The 26,948-nt window shown below is 37.6% G+C and overlaps 1 protein-coding gene across 3 annotated transcripts in view; it reads right to left on the bottom strand.

Annotated features, from left to right (window-relative positions):
* Positions 1-26,948, bottom strand: part of ANK3 (ankyrin 3) — a 501,644-nt gene that overhangs the window by 55,644 nt on the left and 419,052 nt on the right. For 2 of the 3 annotated variants that reach the window (XM_090278064.1, XM_090278065.1), the window contains 3 exons: positions 24,594-24,700; positions 18,703-18,927; positions 15,831-15,985 (listed from right to left, as the gene is read on the bottom strand). In XM_090278064.1, the coding sequence (XP_090134190.1) occupies positions 15,831-15,985; positions 18,703-18,927; positions 24,594-24,700 (487 nt within the window). Of the gene's footprint in view, positions 1-15,830; positions 15,986-18,702; positions 18,928-21,619; positions 21,653-24,593; positions 24,701-26,948 lie in introns of all 3 variants that reach the window. The other variant, XM_090278066.1, reaches the window with a different exon arrangement.

Here is a 26,948-nt window from a genome sequence, read left to right on the forward strand (position 1 = left end):
TGTAACAAGCTGTGTAGCCCTCAGTATGATGTTTACTCAAAATCAATCTGGAGCTACCAGAGGGGAATGAGGCATCTTTTGGGGGACACCTCTTAGCTGTTTTTGTGTGTGTGTATTGCAGGTATGTGCTGTCTATTTATGAGGGGTTGAGGTAGAGATGGCTATATCACTACTGGAAACTGTAATAGCAATGGGTTGGGAAGAACTGCCACTTTGTGTAGTGGAGGCAGTCTGGCCACACTTATGCTACATGACCTTTGATAAAGCATTAATGCTACCCCAAATATAAAATGAGCATGCACATCTCAGATGCAGCAGATGAGTGGGAAATGGAGCAGCACAGATTTCTAACTTCACACTCAACTTCTGACATCTTTGAGGATTTGCTGATGGTTCACAGACTTTCTGTGTTGTACCCACTTTGTTTTAAAGCTTTTAGCAAGTCTTCTGTCACCATTAAAACTTGCATACTTATTGACCTTCAATGTATATTTTAGTAGGTATTTTATAGATAAGCCTTAACCCAAAAGAACAACCTATGTGGAAACTTTTGGCATTTGAGTGGCCATGAGCCATTCTTGAAACAGAATTACATTACATACACATTCATTGTCTTCTTGAATTACTCTGATTCCCAGGCCTCTGCATGATGAAATGGAGAAAAGATATCTTCCCTTAACTGGGTTGTATCGTTTATATGTGTACTTAAAATGTTTTAAACTTTTCCTGAGAATAAAAGTCAATAGAAAGTAAATTTTTTTAAAAAATTAAATCTTGGCTTAGAAAAAGCAGCATAATTTCTTGGGTGGGGGAGGTAGAAGAGGGTTTAGCGGGATAATTGGTAATGAAAGGATACTTGACTTGGGGTGATAAATACACAATATACAGATGGAGTATGATAGCATTGTGTACCTGAAACCTATATAATTTTATTAACCAATGTCACCCCTATAAATTCAATAAAATAAAATAGAAGATGAAAAGCATAACTTCAAGAGTGAGAGTTGAATATTCCACTCTAGAAAATATGCCTAAGTAAGAAAATTAATGATGTAGATACTAGGTAATGTGAGGAGGCAAGAGGAAGAGGTGAAAACCAGTTAGTAAAGACACTATGGAATTCTTATGACCTCAAAGTCTATCACAAGATATTATGGGGACTTCTGGTCAAGATGGCAGCACAGGCAGATGTGGCTTGACTCCTCCCACAACCAGCTCAAAATTACAACTAAAATATATAGCAATCATCACTCAGAACCTCCAGAAATCGAGTTGAATGGAAGTCTGATAACTAAGGAATTAAAGAAACCACATCCATCCAGACGGGTAGGAGGGGCACAGGCACAGAATGGGCTGGTCCCATATCCATGTGTGGTGAATAAAAATTCAGGAGGGATATCTTGGGTGTGAGGAATCCCAGTCCCACATCAGACCCCCAACCCAGGGTTCTGCTTCACGGAAGTTAATTCCCCACAGTTTCTGGCTGCAAAACTCAGTGGGGATTGAGTCAGTGGAAGAAACTGCTGGAGCCCCAAGCAGTTCCTCTTAAAGAACACACACAGACTCGCCTTCCCAGACTCACTCTCTCTGAGCTCCAGCAGCGGGGTAGCAGCTTGAAAGGCACCAGTGGTACACAGGGAGAAACTGAAGTGTCTGATATCAAGGCAAGCAGAGGCCATTGTCCCTCTTCTAAACCCTCTCCCAACAGAGCTGGCAAGCTGGTGCCATCTCTGAGGTCCATCAACCTGGGTAACTGTTTGACCCCTCTGCCTCATACAACTTACAGGCCCACCCAAGCTGCTTTTCCATATGAATGGCTGGTCTTGGCTCCTGCTTCACAACTTTCTAAATCCTCTCAAACAAGCTACAGCTGGCCTCAGTGAGCCTCAGGTCTGCAGTAGAAACAGCCAACCTAGGTTCACAGCTTGGATTTGCCTGGGAATCTCCAAGCCCAGAACATGTCAAATTGCTTTGTAGCTTAGGCACAGTGTCCCCACGCAAAACAGGTGAGGGCTAACCTTGTCTTGCACTACCTGGGAAGCCCCAGGGCCAGTGCACTCAGTGGACAGCTACAGACCATGTCGGAGCAGCACCACCCTGCCCCTGCACAGCTGAACCTCCATGGAGGGTAGAGAGTGGTGGTCAGTCGTCAGAGCCAGTCCTTACAGCTGACTGGCCTAGGTAAATTCCTCCCATTGATCTGCCAACAGCAATCAAGACTCAACTCCAAGTAGACAGTGTACTCAGCTTACACAAAGGGTGCACCTCAAGTATTGAGCTAGGGTGATAGAGGAGGCTGTGCCCTATGGGACACCTACTACATTAGGCCATACTACAAGAGACACAGAATCTACTTAATACATAGAAACAAACACAGGGAGGCTGCCAAAATAAGACAAAGAAACATAGCCCAAATGAAAGTACAGACCAAAACTCCAGAAAAAGAGCTAAACAAAATGGATGTAAGTAATCTATCAGATGCAGAGTTCAAAACACTGGTTATAAGGATGCTCAAGGAACTTAGTGAGGACCTCAACAGCATAAAAAAGACCCAGTCAGAAATGAAGGCTACACTAGTTGAAATAAAGAACAATTTTATAGGGAAACAACAGAGTGGATGAAGCCGAGAATCAAATAAACGATTTGGAACACAAGGAAGCAAAAAACAACCACATATAACAACAAGAAGAAAAAAAAATTCCAAAAATCATGAGGATAGTATAAGCAACCTTGGGACAACTTCAAGTGTTCCAACATTCATATTCATAGGGTGGCAGAAGGAGAAGAGAAAGAGAAAGAAACTGGAAATCTATTTGAAAAAATAATGAAAGAATACTTCCCTAATTTGATGAAAAAATCAACATACAATACAAGTCCACGAAGCATGGAGAGTCCCAAACAAGATGGATGCAAAGAGGCTCACTCCAAGACACATCATAATTAAAATTCCAAAGGTTAAAGATAAAGATAGAATCATAAAAGCAGTGAGCGAAAAAGAGTTAGTTACCTTCAGGGGAGTATCCATAAGATTGTCAGCTGATTTCTCAAAAGAAGCTTTGCCGGATAGAAGGGACTGGAAAGAAGTATTCAAAGTCATGAAAAGTAAGGACCTACAGCCAAGATTACTCTACCCTGCAAAGTTATCATTTAGAATCAAAGGGCAGATAAAGAGCTTCCCTGATAAGAAAAACCTAATGGAGTTCATCCTCACCAAACCATTATTACATGAAATGTTAAAGGGACTTATTTAAGAAAAAGAAGATCAAAACTATGAACAATAAAATGGCAAAAAATACAAATCTATCAACAACTGAACCTAAAAAACAAACTAAGCAAACAAGAAGAACAGAAACAGAATCATGGATACAGAGAGCATTTGATGGTTGCTAGTGAGGGGATGGCTGCTGTGGCTCAGTGGATTGAGTGTCGGCCTGTGAGCCAAGTGTCGCTGGTTCGATTCCCAGTCAGGGCACATGACTAGGTTGCACGTCAGGTCCCCAGTTGGGGGTGCAAGTGAGAGGCAACCTCACAGTGATGTTTCTCTCCCTCTCTTTCTCCTTTCCTTTCTCTCTAAAAATAAATAAACAAATAAATAAATAATAAATAATTAAAAAAAAAAGAAGTACAAATAGGTTGTCACAGAATAGTCATGGGATGTAAAGTACCATATAGGAAATAGAATAGCCAAAGAACTTATATGCATGACCGTTGGACATGAACAATGGTGAGGGGATTTCCTGAGGGAGTGTGGGGTGTTGGGGGGGACAAAGGGGAAAAAATCAGGACAACTGTAATAGCATAATTAATATAATATAATTTAAAAAAATCTTATGGACCATCGTTAGGATAGAGGTTAAATAAACGATTATATATTCATACTATGAAATACTGTGCAGTATTAAAAAGAATGAGATATAAGTATATGTTGTAATATTTAAATCTCTAAGCCGTATTAAATTAAAAAGTCACAAAAAATATAAAAATTGACTAATCACATCTTTACATGTCTATGTGTAACTTCATATAATTTACATAAAAATTAGGAGAGGGGAAAAGAGGAAAATTATATTTTATAATGAATGTTTACACATTTATTATTACATGGGTAATAATACTACCATGCTAGTATTAACATCTCACCCTGGCTGGTTTGGCTCAGTGGATTGAGCGTCGGCCTGCGAGCTAAGTGTCACTGGTTCGATCTTCCAGTCAGGGCACATCAGAGAAGGAAAACTCTGACTCCAGAAAACCTCCGCTGCCTTGCGGCATACCTCTTCAGGGGAAAGGCTAAGGGAGTAAACCCCGACAGAAAATCCGGAGCCGGAGTCCCTAAGGCGGTTTGACGTTGTAGTCAACACCGGCAACTCCTGCGGCGCACCTGAAGCCAAGCTGTATTGACTCCGTCTTTCCCTTGGACCCTTCAGCTGCGAAGAGAGGGGGGGTCTGCTGCATGGGCAACAGCAGACCCTCCATATCACCCTGCCCAGGCTCTGTAGCTTCAGCTTCACTGGAGAGGACACTCCAGCGTCATCGCAAGATGTCGATTCAACACGGGAGGAGACAGATACCGTGTCACTCCCGAGTCGGACTGCACAACCATTCTCGGAGGTGCAGATAGACTCTTAAGAAGCTACACCATCGTCTCTCGAGACGGACGGCTGCCGACAACGATAATACACACAAATGACAGACTATTCGTGTTTCAAAGAAAATTCAACTCAAGCACATTTCCTCCCTCTAATTCTTGCTTTAAAAACGGAAACTGAAAGCCCTGGCTGCTGTGGCTCAGTGGATTGAGAGTCAGCCTGCGAACCAAATGTCTCTGGTTCGATTCCCAGTCAGGGCACATGACTAGGTTGCACACCAGATCCCCAGTTGGGGGCACGTGAAAGGCAACTGCACATTGATGTTTCGCTCTCTCTCTTTCTCCTTTCCCCTCACTCTAAAAACAGATAAATAAAATAAAAATAAAATAAAGTAACCATGTTAAAAAATTAACTAAAAAAAAAAGGAAACTGAAACATAACAGTGAAATGACTGAAAGTTTGAAAACAGGTCACTAAAAAGTCAGCTGGCTAAAAGGTGCAAGAGGGAATGATGTCAACACCCTTGACATTCAGCTCCTGTGAAGCCCTGACTTGCGGCCTCATTACCTGGCAACCTTAAAAGGCTTTTTATTCCATTTAAAATTTTGATAAATTATTGTGTATTAAAATTAAATTTTCTTTTCATAAAATGTAAAGGAACCAGAATTAAATTACATTAAATTAAATGTTTGATATTGAGGCCTGGTCACTGTAGGTGTTCAATTAACATCCATTGAACAAAGAAATCAACGAGGAATCAATGTAAGACTCATACTTTTCATACCAAATGACTGAAATAATTCTTTCAAATCTTGCTCTAAAATATACACAGTAGTAGAAACTTGTTATTGTTCATTCTTTTAATAGTGTTTTAAACAAAAATATTGTACAGTATTCCCTCACCTATCATGGGTATTACATTCCAGATCCCCCGCAAAGTGGGAATCTTACATTTATTCTACACTCTTAAACCTATGTAACTTTAACAACATATGTATACAGTACCACAAAATCCCATGATATAGCGAAAAATCCACGATAAATAATTAAATATAATATTTTTAAAAATCCCGTGATACAGTGAGGTCACGATAAGTGAACTGCAATATAGCGAGGGACTACTGTATATAAAAAAGTGGCTCTAGTCTTTCTGCTTTTTAATCCACAATAAAGTCTACTATGTCCCTGTGTTTATAACTCAGAAATTGGTTCAACTAATGGATGTTTACCCAAGTTGAATTAAAAACTCATGAGAATATAAAATTCTCCTGAAAATTCTGTGATACAGTCTTAAAAGGTATATGGCAGTCTCCCTTTATCTGTGGGGGATACATTTAAAGACCTTCTCCTATTCATACATATCAACGATAAAGTTTAACTTATACAACTTATACATCAGGCACAGTAAGAGATTAACAACTGATAATAGAACAATCAACAATATATACTATAATAAATCTATGTGAATATGGTCTCTCTCTCTCTGATAACCACACTGATAAGCAAGTCAGCTACTAACTGACTAAGGGGGTGATAGCTTACACAGCTTGGACAAAGGGATAATTCATGTCCTTAGTGGGACAGCATGAGATTTAACCACACTGCTCAGAATGGCATGCGATTTAAAATTTATGAGTTATTTCTCGATTTTCCCATTTAATACTTCAAGACTGCAGTTGAACACAGGTAACCAACCATGAGAAGTGAAACCATGGATAAGGGGGGATGACTGTACGAGAAAAGTCAGATTTTCAGGCAAATAGCAATGAAGTCTGATAATACAAAAATGTAATAACATCAATGTGCTTTCCAGGACTGTATGTATCCAGATTTTAAAATGCTCTATTACTTAGGCCCCGGATGGATGGCTCAGTTGGTTGGAGCATTGTCCCATACACCAAAAGGTTGCAGGTTCTATTACCAGTCAGGGCACAGACCTAGGTTGCGAGCTCGGTTCCTGTTTGGGGCGCATACAAGAGGCAATTAATCAATGTTTTTCTTCTCTTTTCTTTCTTTCCTCCCTTCCATCTTCCCTCTCTTCCTCCCTCTCCCTTCCTTATTAAAATCAGTAAGTATATTCCCGGGTAAGGATTTTTAAAACTGCTCCATTACTCAGGCCAGAAGCAAGGATTACTAAGTGTTTTGCTTTGTGTCCACCCTTTATATTCAGAGATAAACCCAATACAATTATCTACAGCACAAATGTGATCCCTGAATCACATTCAAACCCACTGAACACCTAGATCCTTGCACAGTATAGCCCAGACTGGCCAGACCCTAAGCAACACCAGTGCTACATATTAAAATCACAGATTTCTAGGTTTCTCTTGTGGAGATTCTGATTTGGTCGGCCAGGAGTGGAACCTGAATCATTCAATCCAGGTGACTGTGGGTTAACTGACACATATGGGAAGCAAGTTCTTAGTAGACTCTCACCCTATACCTGTCCTTGCAAACTCAGAAACCAGAGGATTAAAAACATGACAACAGGGTCCTATTAAAAAACAACTCAAGGATAGTTCAATACGAGAAGAGGAGCTTATAGGAAATAATAAATACCTATTACTTTTCAATGGTTTTGTTTCTTTAAAAGCATACAGTAAAACGAAACCACTCCATAGCTATGGAATTAAAGGATAAAAGGACATAAAAATCAATAGTTTCTACCTTTCAGGATGATTTATAATGCCATAGAATATGAAAAGGACCTCCCTTCCTTCTTTTTAATCTGTTACTAGTAAAGTTTAAACAAAAAATAATAATTAAAGGGAAAAGACAGAGGTGAGTTCTGAAATAGGTAGTTCTGGCCAAGAGGTAGGCTAAAATGTACATTTCCTTAATGTCTACTTTGCAGCGGGTCAGCTATGATTTGACCTACAGAAGTGTCTGAAGTTCGGAGAGGTTATGTGACTTGCACAAATGGACTTTGCTGGTCTGCTTTAGAGCTATTAGAAACTAGGTCTAGAAACAGGGTTGGGGAGAAGGGAAATGTAATCATATAGACATGGACTTCAACCACTACTGAACCAGTGTCTGCAGACCACCTGGCACATGGGTAGTGGTTGATAAGTGGATGAATAACAGATAGACTTACAAATACCCTTGTCCAAAAGGTGACAAGAATTCTTATCAGCCCACTCTGAGCAGAAAGCCCTCATCACAGTGCACTTCCTGCTGCACAGCAAATACAAGCTCATGTTCTACAGCTTTCTTGCCTCACTGATTAACGATGCATTTCTTAAACACCACACGACTCATTTAGTTTCTTTAGTTGTACAATAAAAGGTGGGACAATCTTCTCTGCAACTGAGATTTTCAAACAGAGCAATAAAGACTATAAAATGGTTTACAAATATGAATGGTTATGGAGCTCATAATACAATGAAGCATAAATAACAGAACTGAAATCATGTTCTCACTAAATGAGTTACTCCTAAAGCTTTCAAATTATCATCCTGATCAGTTTTGCCTTACTCTTATATGCACCTGATTACATGTCTTGGTAACTTGGTCAAACGGGGCCATGACTCTCTTCCCTATATCAAATGTGTTTTCTGAAGGCCATCTGTAATCTGGTCAGAAGGAATACAACCTCAAGGTTTCAAGGGTGAGTTCTATATCTAGGGTTTAATTTCTGGTTAGGTGAATGTCTGCTCAGCTTACTCCTCTAAGAATGGAGTATTTGATATTGATGGGCAGAAAAAAATTGGAAACTTAGAATGTTAGAATTCAAAAGGGCAAGCTAACTGGCATGAGTCTATGGAAACCCCACTAGAGACGGGTGCCTTGGGTTCAAATCCAGCTCCTCAACCAGTGAGCTTGGACTTTGGACAAGTTCCTGAACTCTGAGTCCTATATTTCTTGTCTATAAGAAAAGTTTTCTCTGGGTGGAAATGACAAATTAATGCTAGAAAACCACCAGCACAGTTCTAGTCACATAATTTAGGATATAAATTCTTTCCAATGCTACACAGTTGGAGAGGAGAGGAGAGGCAGAGAGCCAATCTGTTGCAGTTCTAAGGCTGGATGACTTTTAAATTATTCCACTATCCCACTTTTGTATCTCTACAGTGTATAAATATGAATTGCTGTCATTTTAATTTCATTCCATTTTTAAAGGAAAATTTCTCCAATTACAGAAAAGTAAGTATCAAATAAATTGGGGGAAATGAAAGAAAGAAAAGATACATATATAATATTCATCTCTAGCTGCAGAATATATGGAAGAGAGCACATGTGATAAATTCACTGAAGTATTTCAAAAATTACAGACATTCATTTCTTTGGAATTAAAATTCAGCTTCATCTGAATATTTGACTTGTACCAAGCCCACCCAGGACATTACAAGAAAAAGAGAAAAAAAACCCTCAAAAGATGTAATCTGACCCTTCTTCCTCAAACTAAACATAATACAAATCTTTCCAATATTGTCAACTTTTAAAATAATTATAGGTTCATGAAAAGTTTCAAGGACAGTACAGAGAGGTCTCATAGAACTACAGCTTTAGTAATTTAACTCATATCTGTATTCAATTCTGGTATCTGCTTCAAGTCGGTCTGGATCAGCATTATTTTATATCTTTACCTAAGGTAGGACCTTCTTTGTTCTTCAGATCTGCCCAGTACATGATGTAGAATTCTCTGGAAACAATGATATACCTGTCTGTTTTTCTCTCCAGTTTTAGCAATCTATATAATTTCTGACAATCACATGTCTTAATTTTCAGAAAACTAATTTTTAATCATTATATGCCCTTCTCCTGTCCCCTAGATCTCCTCTCCCCATGTGGTTGTGGCATTCCTTTCTATAAAAAGTTGCTTTCTCTCTTGGGTCTGGTTCTCCGAATTACTACTATCGCCAAAAGTGGGGGCATCTGCCTGGATACCAGTCCTTCATTACTCCATTCATTTAACAAATCAAAATGAAGCGACAACACTGTTCCAAGAGCTGTGATCTGTACTGAGCATAAAAGCTGTGAACATGGCAGAGCCAGCTCCTGCCCTCATGGGCTACAGTTCACCAAGGGAGGTAATAAAGTTCAAAACTGCTGTTGTGTGCGTATTACCACACGGATCTAACTCAGTCTGGGGTTTAGGAAGGCTTCCTGGAAGAAGAGAAGTGAGGGAGCCATGTGAAAGCAAGTTAGTGTTGTATTATAGTTTAATTAGTAGTTTTTGGTATGCCTTTTTTTTTTTTTTTTTTTTTTGCACCCCAGCCACAATTCTGATTTAAGTTCAATTTTTTACTTTTTCTCCTGAAATTTTCAGGATTGTTACTATATTTCTCCAATAGATGGTGCTGTGTACAACATAAAGCTATGTATTTTACTTTTCATTGCTCAAATGCTTCTACAATCAAACCTGACACTTTAAAATGATTGTCTCATGGCTGATAAATGAAAAACAAATAAGTTCAATGGAAATGAACCAAAGTAGCAGTTTTTAACTGAGAAGTCTGTTTCTAAAATATTCTTGATATAGTTAAATAATAAGTTATGGGAAATTTGTTTTCTGTTACATAACATTGCAAGTACCTATTGTCCTTTCCTGACTCCAATTACAATAGTAAAATTTATTACATCTAAAATGCAGTATCTTAAAATTTCATTTGCTCTCATCTGAAATTTAAGAAGTGACAACAAGTGAGAAAATATTTTCCTAGCATTCTAACATTGTTTGGAGAACTTTAGGAACATTTTGTTCCAAGACAGTGACTGGGATTTTAAAATCATAGCATAATTCATATATGCTCAAAGCATTCTTGTGATACTAAGGTAGCAATGATTTGGATTTTAAAACCTAATGTGTAAAACAAAGCCTGCACATTGTCCAGAGCAGTACTGTCTAAAAGAAATATAATGCAAGCCGCATATGTACTTGGAAATGTTCTTATAAGCCACACTAAAAAATAAACAGGTATAAGTTAAATTTTATCATTTATATTTAGGCCAGTATATCCAAAATATTACTATTTCAACATGTAGCCAACATAAAAATTATTAATGAGATGTGTATCTATTTTTGGGGTGTACTAAATCTTTGTGTATCTGGTGCATTTTATTTTTGTAGCATACATATCTCAATTTGTACAAGTCCCATTTCAAGTGCTTTATAACCCCATGCAGTTAGTGGCTACTGTGCCAGACAGTTCAGGACCAGAGCATTTCCCAGTCTTATGAATTCTTAAGTGAGGACCTCTAAGGAGGAAGGATTCTTCTACCAGTAAGTACTCCCTGTCCAGCATAACTGCAAACTATAAAACACCCCTTGGAGTCTGACTTCGGAGGTACAATTTTAAACATGTTTAATTGAACTTTGTGAGTTTAATTAAAAGATGTTTTTAAAATTAAACTTATGAAGTAGACCCAATCTAGTACATGTTAAAGACAATGTTTTTTTTTGAGGAAGCAGCATGCATATTTTCTGTTTTGCGGTATCTTTTTTCTCTGCTGAGAAAATAGGAATTGACAAGTGCTAGAACAAGATCTATGTCCACTGCCAAAGAGAGAAGTTCTTCCTGTCACATGATACCGTAGTGGTAACAGCAGGCTCTTCACACCCAGACCAACTGTCCTGTGTCATTCTAGCCTCTTCATGGAATGGAGCTTTGCTGACACACCTGCTTCATTAGCATAACCCCGATGCCTGGGTCTCTGGGCTTGCTGCTGACAGAGAGAATTCCTAATTCCACCTTACCTTGCAATGACAATTTTTCCCGAAGACATTCCATATCCTTTTGAGTCACACATGAACAAAGAGGCTTACTTGATTGGTAATGGAAAGTTTAAACAGCACGTGACATTTACGTAGTACTTTTGCTCCACACAAAGTACTTTCACAGGTATTTTTCATCTGAGAACATCCAGAGGCAAAGGAGTATGGTAGAAAAACAACTAGGATAAGAGGCAGAAGTCCAGATTTTGCATGTTTGGATCTATTTATTTATTATTTCCTGAGTGGGTGGGAGTGATGGGATGAATGTCACCACCAGCAGCTGTGACCAGGACTTCCACTAGCTCTGCTGGTGTCTGTGCGGTTTGGAAAAGGGTGCCCGCTTGGGATGGACATGGTCCTGCAGGTACATGGCTCGGCAACTAGACAGTAGCTTTGAGAAAATTAGGTAAAAGTGCCCCTTTGTCCTGCAGGCCAGTGGCAGAGCACACAGTGTGGCAAGTGGAAAAGGCGGGATTGCAGCCCCAACTTGCTCTCCCGCACAACTGTACATGGCAGCCGTGGCTAACGAACATCGATTGGTTGCTTCTTGTGTATCAGGCATCATGCTAAGAACTTTACGTTTATTAGCTCATCTGTTCCCCATTAGTTCCCTATGAGGAATCCTCACTCTACAGATTTAAACTGAAGTTCAGAGAAGCTGACTGGTTAGGGTCACACACGTAGTAACTGGTGGGCCAGGATGGGAATCCTGGTTTGTGACGTCCACAGATCATGATTCTAACAAGCACATTACACTCGGCAAATTATACTCCAACCTGCATTTGTCTTTCCCTGGAGTTATTCTAACCACTAAATTTCCTTGTGCATGTGGAAAGTTTTTGCAAGTTTTAAAATACTATAGAAACAATCAAATTCTTTCAATTGTGTTGTTTAGTAAAAATCAATGATCAAAATATTGGCTAAGATGATTTTTAAATACTTGGGCTTTCAGATTTTCAGAGAAGAGGGTGCAATGAAACTGGTTATAAAAGTGCACATCGATGAGTTATGAAGTAGCACATAGAATTCATTTACAAAAAAGTTGAAAGGGAGACATTTGAAATGACAGGTATGATCAAGGGGCACTGCCATAGGCCACAGATGAGGCTTAATTGTTATCACCTGGGGAAATTAAGAGGTTAAGTAAAATAGAATGATTTCTCTTTTTCTCTAAGGAAGTCTTGAGTGATCTGGTCACTGGTTTTTTGGTTCATTTTATTTAGTATTTTCATCCTGGTAATTAATAACTCTTCAGGAGCAAAAAGAGGAGGGGTGGGCAGAGTGGCGAGGGTAGAAGGTCACATGAAACCTCCTCAGTGTGCTTATGCTTCTCTTCCCACGAAAGCTTTGGCTAGTTGGATCTTGAAGGAGAAAGACGGGCTGCCTTTTTTTTTCTTTTTCTTTAAGAGCTAGATAAATTTTTTATTCCTGTCTGTCTGTTTTTCTGTCTGTTTTTACAGGAGGAATGTTCCATTAAGAATAAAGTGTCCTTAGGGACAGAAGAAGAATGGTGGGGAGTGGGACTTGAGCTTGGTATGAAATCTGATGAGTGGAGGTTCAGTTATAAAGGTGTGTGGTGGTTCTTTCATTATTAGTATTTAAAAATTCAAAACATGAAACCACTGTGCCTTGAAAATTCAGTCCAATTTTTGCTGCAGTGGCTTTCCAGTACTTGAGTCTTTAAACCTGAAGTATTTACATTTCCTCTTAATTGTCTAAAATGGAATCAACGTTTATCTGGTCTTTAAAAATGTAGCACAAAAACTCTATCTACCATTTCCAATATAACACATGCAGAATAGGGGGCTATATATCATTTCTCTAAAACATCTTAGTATGGCAGTGTTTGAGGAATCATTTATCTAGGCCAAGATATGGCTAATTCCTATCTGAAAACTGGTTTATTAAAAACACAGACATGTCAGCATGAAATCATGGAAGTCTATTCCATGTAGAATTCAAAAAAAAATTCTACTTCTGCTTGATAGGACATATTATAATTTATACTAAAAAATGAAGGAGGATATATTATTAGAATATTCAGTGTTTTTGCTAGAACTGCAGTGTCCAGTGAGATAGCCACATTGGCTATGTAAAATTAATTAAAATTAAAATTAAAAGTTACCTTCCTCAACTGCACTGGTCACATTTTGAATACTCAAGAGCCAGTGCTAGTGACCGCTGTTGGAAAGCACAGTGCATATATTTCCCTCATCGTAGAAAGTTCTATTGGACAGCACTGTCTTTGAAGATTCAGTGTTAATCCTAGAATATTGTTACTTCCTCAGGACTTTCTGCAAAGTAAGTCCCCCTCTTTAATTTTTTTTCCTCCTGGAGATCAACACTAATGAAGTTTGGAGTAGAGGAAATACACTAATGAGAACTTTCTTCCACGAAGCTACATATTGTAATGAGGTTCCTCCTTCTGCCCACTCACTGGGATTGGGTGAACATCTAAATCAGCACTGTGCCTGATTCTGGCGACTCAGCAATAATTAGTACATGTATCCTGCCTGCAGGAGCTTACAGTATCAAGGTAGCTATCCATTAAAAAGGAGAAAATTCTATGTAGTAGATACTACATTTTAAAAATTAGTAATCTACATTAGCATTGAAGAAGTACTGCATATATGAAAATATTTTTATATTTAATTTTCCTTAAAACAAAACTAAACAAAAACCTATCCTCTATTGAAAGCCCATTTCTCTTATTCTCTCCAACTTTTATTGTGAATCATCTACATTCTTCTATTATTTTCAAAATGCTAATTCAACTCATTCCCTTAAGATTTATTCTTTTTAAAACTTTTGATTGTATATTCTTATCAATTTCCTTCTAAGAGAATGACTATATTTCATGCTTTAAAATAAGGTAGTAAAAACTAGAAATTTTAATTACCATTACATGTTCCTACAACTTGAAGTTGTAGATGTTATGTGATATACATATCAGTATGATGTACAGACATTTAACGTATACTCATTAAATATATAACATTTAAAATGACTACACTTCTGGACCTTTAAATCTAGAGAATTGTAGGAATTTTCCTCTTTAGGCTTATTTTCTTCTCTACAAGACACACATTTCTAAAACAAGGGGTGGGTGTGTAGTTAAATATCTTGAAAATAGCAGGACTAGATTTTAACCCTGGTGCTGCTACTTAGTTGGAGTAGCCTTCAGTGTTACTTGACTTGTCTGAACTTCAGTTCCTTCACCTATCAAGTGCGATTAAAACTTCCCACTTTGCAGTATTATGCTGTCATTTAAAATTTTCATTAAAAAGGCATTTATCAGTGTCTCATGAATGCTAGACACTCAACAATTATTAGTTTCCTCCCACTTTGCTGTAAGGACACCTTGAAATTCTCAGTTGGCTGTCTTATACAAAACTTTTGGCATGACTTTTTTTTTTTTTTTTTTTTTTGTCTATAGAATGAATATAATAGTGTTGACAGCTGATATTTATCAAGGGCTTACATTTCATTACTCTTCATAGAATTACTTTATTTTTTCTAAACAACAACCCTATAAAGTAAGGAAGATTAGTAATCTCTATTTTATAGAAGAAACAAAAGCGCACAGGGATCAAAGAACTTGCCTGTGTCCATCCCTAAAACACCCTGGAGTCTGCCGAGCTCTTCTGTCCTCTGTCTCCTGAAACCAGGAGACCTTCCTGTAAGCATTCCAGAAATGAATGAATTAAACACTCAGAGACTGAATTTTATGGCATGTGAATTATATCTCCAATGAAGCTGTTATTTAAAACAACTGCTGAATCTGCAGTAATTGGGAAGTCAGTATAAAGATTGGCTTTATTTTATGGTGAGCTTGGTCTGCAATTGCTTTTTACATTTTTAAAGGAAAACTGTGCATCTTGTACCTAATCTCAAAACAAGTCTATTCACAAAGTCCATTAAGAAAAATTGCTATGATTCTAAGGGTTGGACAGCTGAAGATGTGTATGAGGAAGCAACATGCTCCGGTCTATGCCAGTCCTACAGGTCTAGAATGAGATTCCAATAATTAGCCTGAAACTTATTTTTTTTTTTAATGGATTACAGGCCATGAGAAATTAAAACTTCATGAAGAATGTTGAAAGAATCTGGGAGAAAACTGAGATTTAAAAAAAGGGTCCAGAAATAATAATTCCAAAAATAAAAGATGAATGTATTTTCTTAAAAATGCTCTGCATACTTTGCATACCTTCCATTATTATTTCACACCCTCCTTATAAATTTTTGACTTAGAAAACTTTCTTGGGTTTTGGAAAGATTGATGTGCTTGATTGAAGACTGAAAGAATCACAACAGTAGTTGTATTTCAGTATTATTGGGGAAAATGTTTGATAGATTAAATGGAATTTCATGCCTTAGATACAAGAAAACAGCGATAAAAGTTGAGGAGCCTGATTCCCAGCTTGATGTACAAATGTGTGAAATTCACGGACTGTTTCTTTTAGTCTAGTTATTCCTTTGATTTCTTTTTCTTGCAGAGATGCATAGAAACAATGAGTCATCAGAATTACCTTCATCCATGCCATTAAGTAATTCGGTTAAATCTTCATTTTTACTGTCAAACTGATGCTCCTTCCATGTTTCTCCATTTTCACTTCGAAGAACAATGAGTTCTCTCTCTTTTCCTCTCATAGACCCAAAGTGAGGTATTTCCACTATGACAGGGCTGGAAAAAAACCCACATTATTTTTGTGTCATATTAAATATATTTATAGTACCATACTTAAAAAAATGTTTCACAAACAGTATTCATTTAAAAATCAGAGGTGCCACTAAGGTTGGGAATGATTTCAAAGCTGCAGAATCATTTGCTAATTAAATAATATATTAGAAGCTGGAAAACATGCCATCATTCATTCACAAACAATTATTGAGAGCTAACTGTAGCTTAGGCTTTATATTTAACCGGTGGGGGAATTTAGCAGGTAAAAAAAGAAATTATGATTCACAGAATTGAACATTAAAAAATAGACCATAAGAAAGAAACTTGGACCATTTTAAAAAACACTATAGGTATATTGTAAATATTCTAATGATTTAAAAGGACACAGTCATTGCTTTAAAAAAGAAATTTTGTAACTTTCCTATTTTAAAGATTACTGACTTTTTTCCCCTTAGCAAGAAAACATCAATGTAACAATCCACTCCTCCAACAATCATGGTCTATGTAGTTAAGACAGCTTCCCTGATTTTCATTTCATTTGTGAAATGTAGAAGGCAGCATAATTTACTAGCTCTGGTATAACCTACAGAGGGATATTTAAATTTTCTGAAAAAGCACTTGTTTGAAATTGTCATATAAAGATCTATTGATTTTTGACAGTGTCCTTTTCAAAAAGAATGACTGCAAATTAAAGACAGCCAATCAATCACAGGAATAATTTTGCTAAATTTTAAAATAGGATAAATGCTAAAAAAAAAAAAAAAAAAAAAATGAATGGAAGTAAGCAGACCACAATCACATATAGGTTATGCCGTTGGATTGTGCAGCTTTCTTTTATGACATTTAAGTAGACAGTATCATTATTCTCCTACAGAGGTTGTATGTGACCTCCCCTCTTCACATACATGTTTATGTACATGTGATAACAGAAGATAAAGGCTTTATGAGCATATAAAGGTACAGCAGTTATAATGATCAAATAATATAATGAAAACATGAATATTTAGTGTATTACAAATACACTCATTTAAAATGGTATGACAAATATGATCATTTCACTTTTGGCAAAATAATTATAATTAATTCAAATTAAGGATTTAAAAAAACTTTATGCCTTTATTTTTTGACATGTAGAGGCAAAAGCTACTATGCCTAGTACTGTGAATTATTTTAAGTTATTTCCCATAGTTTTTATTTTTAAAAACAGCTGATGATTAGATATTACATTTTTTTGAGAACTATATATACAATCTTTGCAGGTTAATGCATCAGATACTGTCTCTGTAAATATTTAAGGAATGTGACTTTGTGTATGACACTCAACGTCATTGGAGAGAAGATATGACAAGGATCTCTGACCAGAGTGGAAGCCAAGCATAACTTTTCATAACAGGTTTCTTCATGCAGACTGCCAAGGCACATACACCAAACAGACGAGCAAACAAACAACAAATACCAACACATTTCAGCTTAAACAAAATAAAACGAAACAATCGAATGACTTCAGTAGAATATTCTATCTGCTGCCTAGTTGGTTTTCTTTCTATATCTTGTACTCCCAACATTTTTCAAGGTCAGTTTAGTTACTGATCACTTTTCCTCCTCAAAGCCCGTGAAAATTAGTACACATAAACTTTGTTTTTAAATGTAGCTTCACACACATACATATATACACATACACATACATATATCTCACTTACAGCAAATGTTGATTCAAAGCCTGTAAATACCTTCTCTTATACTGGATTAAAATTAGACTGTCAGTCTGTCTTAAAAGCTATCAGGTTTAGTTGAAGCATTTCAAATTAAAGGAAGGCTTACAAAAGCACAGAGTCATGAAAGCGGAATGCTTGCGGTGAAGTCCACATGCTCGAAAAGCACAAGATAGGTAGCGGTGCTACATTAAGTCAAGCCACTATGATTTTTTTTCTTTCAGTGACACACATCAACTGAAAGCATTTACAATTGAAAATATAAAAATAAAGACAGGAATAAGACCATGAGTATGACAGAAAAAAATTGAAAAATGAAAAAGAATCGTAGACATTCTGTATCTTGTCTATGAAGAGCCTACCCAATAAATTTTGTTCCTTGAGGCCCAAGCTGCAGGATTCGGCTAACCAAGCTCTCACCCTCATTTACAGGGGGAGGATTGGTAGGAAGATGCAGTTTACTGAATAACATCCATGCAGCAGGAAGAGAAACGAGAAGGGGAAACTGTGAACAAACTGTCCGTCACGACAGAGCCTGCCTGATTTGCACCCAAGTGCCACCTCAGAAAATGAATTAAATTTTTTCTTTCTGTAAAATACCATATCACAATGGATTGTTTCCCACAACACTGATCTTTATAAGAGGACATGTACCCAAAGTAGCCATTTTTTCAACATGGTGATATAATTCTAGCATCTATATTTTTCCCCTAAGAATGGTGCCTTGACTGACCGCTAGGGGGTTGTTGGGGTTCCGTGCACTCACTGAGCAGAGAACATGCTTCTTGGTTAGTAAAAGCTTTGACCAGCCAACTGAGTTAAGGAGTATCAGCCTATGAGCTTTTCACAGAATTACACAGCTTTGTGACCTCTGACACTACACAAAAGTTGTACGCGATCGAAATCATCCAACTACATAGTTTTAATAGTTAACTTCTTGAGTTAGAGGCAAAGAAAATCAAAGATGTGGTTATGAGGGCCAAGATTAAAATTGACAAAATAACTTACCCTAAAAATTGTGCCCCTGCAGGACCCATTTCTACCAGCCTACTGGCTAATCCCTCTCCTTCCACCATGGGGGGTGGGTTGGCCAGTTTATGTCTCTTTACCAAACGGCAGGTGATTCGGGTGGGGGCTGTACACTTGCGTGGAGGAATGATGATTCTCATCCCGTGGTGGCGGCTTCCTCTCATGGAGCCACCTCTCGCATCCACCATAAAGCTCACCAGAAACCTGCAGGAAGAAGATCAGAGGCCAAATCAAGGACAGAAATAAGCTATCTTCAGAGTAGGTTTTGAAATTAGGTGTTGAAGTTTAAGGTGACAGACAATGTAACTATCATTTCCTCTCTTTAAAAATAAATTGAAAGTAAATATGGTGGAGTCACATCAAACATGCATTGAACTTGTGAAGTGGGCAAAAAGTGAAACACGACAACTTCGTTTCGGTGGAACACGGCCCCCTGAGAGAGGCCAACCGCGTTGTCGTTGCTCAAAGGGAAGGAATAGAGACTGTTCTAAAGTTGGAATAAAAACTGGCTATTAAAGGGCTGTCATGCATTTAAAAACCAGAAACAAAACCACTGCATGTGGTCTCTCATGGGTGGTTTAAGCTATACTCAAGGATTGTTTTAACTAGAAGTGGTTTTCGCCATTTGTTGACTATGGAATTTCTCCCTGACAGGTAAGATGAAACTCCACAGTACGTCATAACATGTACAGCTCGTACAATGAATGTATATTTAATCATACCAACACTCTAATTTTTACTATCACAAAGCAGAATGTAATAAAAGCAGAAGATGACTAGTGTTGCTAAGGCAATTTTGATGGAAAGGGATTTAATCTTTTCAATACAAATCTGTCTTTAAAACTGTTTAAAATAACCTACATTTGAGTATTTCCATAGCAATATAAATATCGTAGTGTGAACTTTTTAGAAAATGTCTCTAAACTATATAGTTCTGTCATTGGTCTTTATATTAAAGCTAATGAGAAAAATATGAATATATAAAGAAATTAATTGTGTCATGTCAGGGTAACAGCATATCGCAATTTGTGATTCCTTTTGTGTGCTCATGGAAAGGAGTCTTCAGGGGAGTTCTCCCTCCACGGCGACAGTGCTGGAAAGCATTCTGGTGAGCGTGAACTGGTGAGCCCGACATATGGAGGAGTGCACGTCAGACAGGTGAACAGAAACATGGATCTGTGCGTTCTAGTTTTCACAGGAGAAAATGTGCTTATTATTGGAATAGTCCTAAATGTTGATGATTAGAAAATTGTTTGAATATCTGCAGTATTTTAGGGAAAAATAATCCCATCCATCAAAATCCTCTATTATATTTTCATCTAAAAAGAGTTCTAATGCCTCACTAAAAGATTTTGGGACCCTGCGTGGAGGTTCTAGCTGGGGACCCTTTCCTAAAGAGTTAGTCTCCTAACCTTGGAAGAGTAACCTCTTCAATAAAGTAAACTGACTTGCTATCCCCATGGAGAGAGACATAGCATGGGGATAATTTTTTAGCCAATCTGATTTTCAGATCCAACTCTAGCCATCAGTGAGGTGGAATCAATTTCACATCCTCTTGCTCATTTTGGATTTAGTCATTTCCTTCTGGATTAATTTATGTCTTTCTATAACATTATACCTACTTTGAGAGACTGGGGCCACTAGGATATTCAAAGTATGAGGAAAAGAAATGGGACCCCTCAAAAATTAAAACAGAAGGAAAAAACAGTTCTTCCTAGTCAAGGACAAAGATACATGTTCACTTATACAAGTGTCTGCATGAATTGCCTCCAGTGCTAGATGTTACAAGGCTCACCTGAACTTGCTCTGGGGAGCCTAAATTTTCTTAGACATATAAATGTGTAACAACTACTTTTAGTCAGTAACAAAGACAATGTGGCAGTGAAGTCTAAGATAAAATCTGATCATTCCCAGAATTTAGTAATTAAAACCAACTGTGATTGAGAATACAGTAAGATAGTAGATTAAAAAATAATTCAAGATAAACTCTGGGTTTGAAAATTCATTTGTATGAGTACAAATAAACACCATGGTGTTTACAGTGAATGGGCAATGTTTGCCCTGGCAGCAAGCGGCTGAGTCTAATAATATAGTCACTCAGATCGGGTCTGTCTTGTCCACTGTTTCACCCGCAGAGCTGAGCACAGTACCTATACACAATGAATGTTCATTGAATGGACTAAAGAACAAAACTATTTTGTTAAATATGCTCAGAAATTGCCTGGGGCAGTCTTGGTTAATAATAATAAATAATAATAATATATGTACAGATATATAGGTATGTGTGAGTCTGTGTATATGACATAACATTTGTAGATCAGCAGTCTGGAGGTAGTGTCAGAAGGTAATCAGTGTCACTATAAAAATATCCCAGCTACAGAGAATATCAGAACCAAATGGAAAAAACATGACTTATAAGATTTTAATGACAAATTGGAATAATCTCTGTGTTCTGATAGCACCCAGTGTAGAGCTGGAGCTTATGACTGATTAGATATTGTTCTAAGATTTTCAACACTATAGAGCCAACAGACTGAAGAAAGGTGGCAGGGTAGGGGTCCTATTATTCAATTACATTATGAAATATAACGATTTGTTTCGCAAACTCATTCCTTACATATTCTTTACAAAATAAAATTACATGCAATATAACTTACAGGAACAAATTAAAAGGTGATGTTTAATTACATGTGTTGTATCTTACTAATATTTAAACTAAAGCAGAAATTCTACATATGATTCTAAAATTAGCACATGAATAGTTTTAGTTTTAGAAATAGCAAGATGACAAATGCTGATACACTACAGACACTGACACAATCTAACTGCAGGGAGAAAGTCACAGAAATTAAAAATACAAAAATAGGATGGTTCACATAAAGGACACAGTTGTCACCTTGAATCATACTGAGGAAGTGGAGAAGAATAGCTGCAAAATAATTTAGAAAGCAAATGGGAAAAATTAATGTAAGATAATTAGAAGCAAGCAACAGAAAATGTCAATGATAAGCAAAAGAAAAATAAAAACCATCAGAACATGAAACCAAGGCATCTGGCATTTGTGGGACTACCTGGAAAATCACTTGCCGTAAGTACGCTCATCTGCAGACCTGGCATTAGTGAGCTATTTCCAAGTATATACCAAGTCTATATTTTTCTTTTCAAATAAGCCCGTATTAGCTGCCATTACTTTCCCTTTCCTGCATGTGTCTATTGTCTTTAATAAATTCAAGGAGGAGAGATAACTTGCATATTCAAATACTTCATTGTCTCCAATGTATGGGGAAGTTCATTTCTGACTTTATTACCCTGTGCTCCCTCAACTTCTCAGTTTACTAAGTTAATGGTAGTACTTTCCTTTCTTACACAGAGGGTACAAAGTGCTGGTTCTAGACCTTTTAACATGGTGGCAAATCACTAAGCTCTACTCAAAGAACTCATCAACATGTCTGCCTACCGTATATATCCCAGAGTTTCCTTCTAAACTCTGATTGTTTTTGCTTTTGCAATTTTAGACTCATATATATCTAATATAAATTGTGGAAATACTTTTAGCAGTTTAATAATTACCGCTACTATAATTAAATGTTTTTCTAATTTAAAGAAATATAATGTTAATGCTCAAAGACCATCAAGTAGTTTATAGTTTATAAAGCACTTTCATGTAAATTATTCCTATCTGAATGACACTGCAGCGATTTGTTTTTCAGAGTTGTGGTATTCCAAGCTACACTTCTTTAAGAATATTTTAAACACTGGCAGCATTACTCTGAATCTCAGACTTCTCATCTGTAAACCTGGAATAACGAGTAAGACTTCTCCCATTGTCTCATTTTAAGTTAAAAAAAAAAAAATACATGTAAAAGATTTAGCACAATGCCAGGTACATGAAAAGCACAGAGTAAATGTTAGCTTTATACTTTATCTTAATTAAAAGCAACAGAAAATACTTCATATAATACATACAGAACTTAATAAATGTTAATTGTAGTTAATTTATTTAATTCCAAATGAATCAGCCCTTGTCCTGGATCACGACTAATTTGTGGCCTAAATGCCAATTTCAGTGGTGAAAATACCTTGAAATTTCACCATCCGAGTGCATTATTTCTATTCCATTTGTATGGATAACACATATCCCAAATTTTAATTATAGGTACAGAATCCTATTATTTAATAATAAATTGGTTATCAATTCAGCAGTCGAGGCAGGTCAGCTTTCAGTCACCAGCCTCACACTGTGCTGGCCGACAGGGCAACAATGAGGCCTGTTTGATGTGGTTCTCACCACAGCACTTCTCATGGACATACACTGGCATGTTCTTTTCTTAAAAGTGGATTTCTTTATATTCTTTTCTTTTCTAAGAGTAATTTAACACAACTTAATTATAATTTTATTCCAGGGATGCAGAAGGTACCAAAGTTGATCTAGAGGTTTCAAATTTATATTTTCTTTTTTAAAAAAAATTACACAAAACCAATCATTTGTCAAATCAAAGGCCTATATCATGAGAAAATTATAACAACACCAGAGTTTACTACTTATTTAAAAACTGAAGTTTTGAGTAAAACTCTTCTATCGTTTGAGGCAAGGCACCAAAGCAGTTAAACTGAGACAGCATAAGGACTTGAGCCAGGAATAGAAAATACCAGTGGCCATGAAGCCAACCTAAGACTAGGTCAGTGATTTTTAACCGGTGTGCCGCAAGAAATTTTAAAACATGCAAGACCTGACACAAAGTAGTCAGAGCCACTGACCTCTTCTCCCTACATTGCCAAATAAAAATAAATAACAACAGCCAACACAACCAATGTACCAGTGTGAATCAATCAAAATTTTACCTAATTTTTTTGTCAGATTGGCAAAAATGTATTTTTTGGTGTGCCACATAATTTTAGTCATTAGCTTATGTCTGCCATGAGATGAAAAAGGTTGAAAATCACTAGACTACATGGTCAGAAGGAATTTGGGATAAGCTGACCACAAATGTCACCACCCCTCCACTCTGTACTCAAAAACACAGAGGGAGCTGATTTTATCTCCTTCCTATCTGCCTGCTTAAACTATCTCCCTAGTTGACCAAGGTTTGTCTGCTATATAACCTTCCTAGTGTGGTGGTAATGAGCAGTCTGCCATCTTGCCCCCACAGCGTCAGGTGGAAATGTAGTCACCAGGCCAGGCAAATGGAAAAGGAAGTCACCTGACCCTGAAATGGAAAATTCTGTGAGCCTTTTTTTTTCAAAAAGCCTTCCTGCTTTGTCCCCAACCTATAAAAGCAGCCAAGCAGAGCCAGCCCCTGAGCCAGTTCAGAGGACCTTCCTTTCCTCTGTGCTATCTCCCTTGTGCTTGAGCATAAGCTTAATAAAATCTGTCTGGAAATGTCTCTGGGCTTTCTTTTCAATTTCTATCTTGGGGAACCCAGGAACCCCAATAGGGGTAACAAAATGGTGAGGTAAATTGATAGAAATATCTATCTATATTTACTTTTTTATTAGAAAGGAAAATCAGACACTTAGGAAAAAACTTCATTTGAATAAATACTGAGAGAAATGACTATATTTAAATATTTTAATTGAAAAGGAAAATCAAGGACCTAGAAATGTACCAGCATAGACAGGAAAATTTTAGGCACCAAAACTTTAATGATTTTTTTTCCCTAAAACTGTGCTTCTATTAATAAAAAGATACACAAATTTGTTTAGTAAAATATTTACTATTTATAAATAAGCCACATACACTCACTAGCAAAGTCCTACCGAAGGTCAATATTTCATACATATGAAGCTTGTCAATATGAGTTTATAACTGCAAATATTAAATGCAATGTAAATTTAATAGGATAAAGAAAAATGACTTTTAGGTCACTTACCCAGAATGAACAGGGCTTGAGACAAGATTGACATTGTCCAAGGTATCTGCAGCCCAGCTATAGTGTCTAAGAGAATCTGAATCAAATTCTCTTGTGAATGTTAGATGCTGAAAAATAAAATGATAGATTGCATCAACAACCCATACAGACAGTGGCTTCCCTGAAATTACAATATATACCCATATATCTCTATAAGTACAGATAGTATAACACTCAAAATAAATAATTTTTATATACTTCACTACAGGTGTACATTGATGTTTTAAGAACTAGAAAACAGGTGACTTCAGGCGAAGGTAAACGTGGCTCACCTCCTCGCACAACCACGGCAAATTACAGCTATACCACAGAACAAATATCACTCATAACTCTCAGAAAATCGAGCTGTATGAAGTCCAACAACTACAGAATTAAAGAAAACACATTCATCCAGATGGGTAGGAGGGACGAAGGGGTGGAGATGTATAGACATGGAGTGGTCTGGTCCCAAACCCACATGTGGTAGATACAAAAATGGAGGGATATCTCAGGAGCGAGGGATCCCAGCCCCACACCAGACCACCAGCCCAGTGCTCCAGTGCCAGGAAGGTAAGTCTCCATAACTTCTGGCTGTAAAAATCAGTGGAGGTTCGGTCAGTGGAAGAAACTGTGGGATTCTCAAGCATCTCCTCTTGGAGGATGTGAGCATATGGACTTAATCAGACTCACTCCCTCTGTGGTCCAGCACCGGGGTAGTACCTTGAAGGGCACCAGTGGTATATGGGGAGGAACTGAAGTGTCTGGCAACAGGGTGAGAGCTGGCGGGGTGCTTCCTCCAAGATAGAACTGCAGACAGAGGCCATTGTACCTTTTCTGAGCCCCCCCCCCCCCCACAGAACCATGGTGTGGTGGCCCCATACCTGAGTCTCCATCAACCTGGCTCACAAGGTAGTAAGCCCTGTCCTGACAATTACCTAAGGGTCTGCCCCATCCAAAATATGTGCCCACTCAAGCTGGTAACAAGTGGCTTTTCCATAGCGGTGGCTGCGCTAGGCACAAGCTTCAGACCTTCCTAAATGCACTTAAAACAAGCAACTGCTGAGCCCAGCCCCTGTACCTTTCACTGGGTGGCCCAAGTCCTAGCACTAGCAGCAGCCATCTGCAGACAGCTTTATAGCTTAGGCCAAGGAGCCCCAGAAAGAACACAAGTGGAGACTGCCTTGACCTGTAACACCTTGGAAACCCCAGACCCACTCCCCCAGCAGACAGAGGCCATATCAGAACACCACCCAACCACCTCCACAAGTCATAGAGGGAGGTGATTGTGAGCCAGGGGGCACAGCAGGTACTACCAGCTGTCTGGACTGGGTAATCCCTCCCATTGACCTACTGACAGCAATCAAAACTCATCTATAAGAGGAGGGAGTATTCAGACCACAAAGAGGGCACACCTTGAGAACCCAGCTTGGGGAATAGGGCCACTGGACCCTACAGGACACCTACGATATTAGGCCTTGCTACCAAAACACAAAGTTGAAGCAGCTCTACCTAATAAATAAAGACAAACACAGGGAGACAAAGATATATGGCCTAAATGAAAGAACAGATCAAAACTCCAGAAAAAGAACTAAACAAAATGGAGATAAGCGATCTGTCAGATGTAGAGTTCAAAACAGTGGTTATAAGGATGCTCAAAGAATTTAATGAGGACTTCAGCAACATAAAAAAGATCCAGTCAGAAACAAAGGCTATACTAATTGAAATAAAGAATAATATATAGGGATTCAATAGCAGAGTAGATGAAGCTGAGGATCAAATCAATGATTTGGAACATAAGGGAGAAAAAGATATCCAATCAGTACAGCAAGATGAAAAAGAATCCAAAAAATCAAGGATAGTGTAAGAAGCCTCTGGGACAACTTCAAACATTCCAATCTTTACATCATAGGGGTTCCAGAAGAAGAAGAGAAAGAGCAAAAATTGGAAACCTATTTGAAAAAAATAATAAAAGAAAACTTCCCTAATTTGGTGAAGGAGATAGACATTCAAGTCCAGGAAGCACAGACTCCCAAACAAGGTGGATATAAGAGGACCACTCCAAGACACATCATAATTAAAATGCCAAAGGTTAAAGATAAAGAGAGAATTTTAAAACCAGTAAGAGAATAGCAGATAATTATCTACAATGGAGTTCTCATAAGACTATCAGCTGATTTCTCAAAAGAATCTTTGCAGGCTAGAACAGGTTGGCAAAAAGTATTTAAAGTGATGAAAAGCAAGGAGCTACAACCAAGACTACTCTATCCAGGAAAGCTATCATTTAGAGTGAAAGGGCAGATAAAGTGCTTCCCAGACAAGGTAAAACTAAAGCAGTTT

This window comes from Furipterus horrens, unplaced genomic scaffold (genome assembly GCF_987537825.1).
Source record: "Furipterus horrens unplaced genomic scaffold, mFurHor1.1.pri manual_scaffold_5, whole genome shotgun sequence".
In the NCBI taxonomy this organism is placed as follows: Eukaryota; Metazoa; Chordata; class Mammalia; order Chiroptera; family Furipteridae; genus Furipterus; species Furipterus horrens.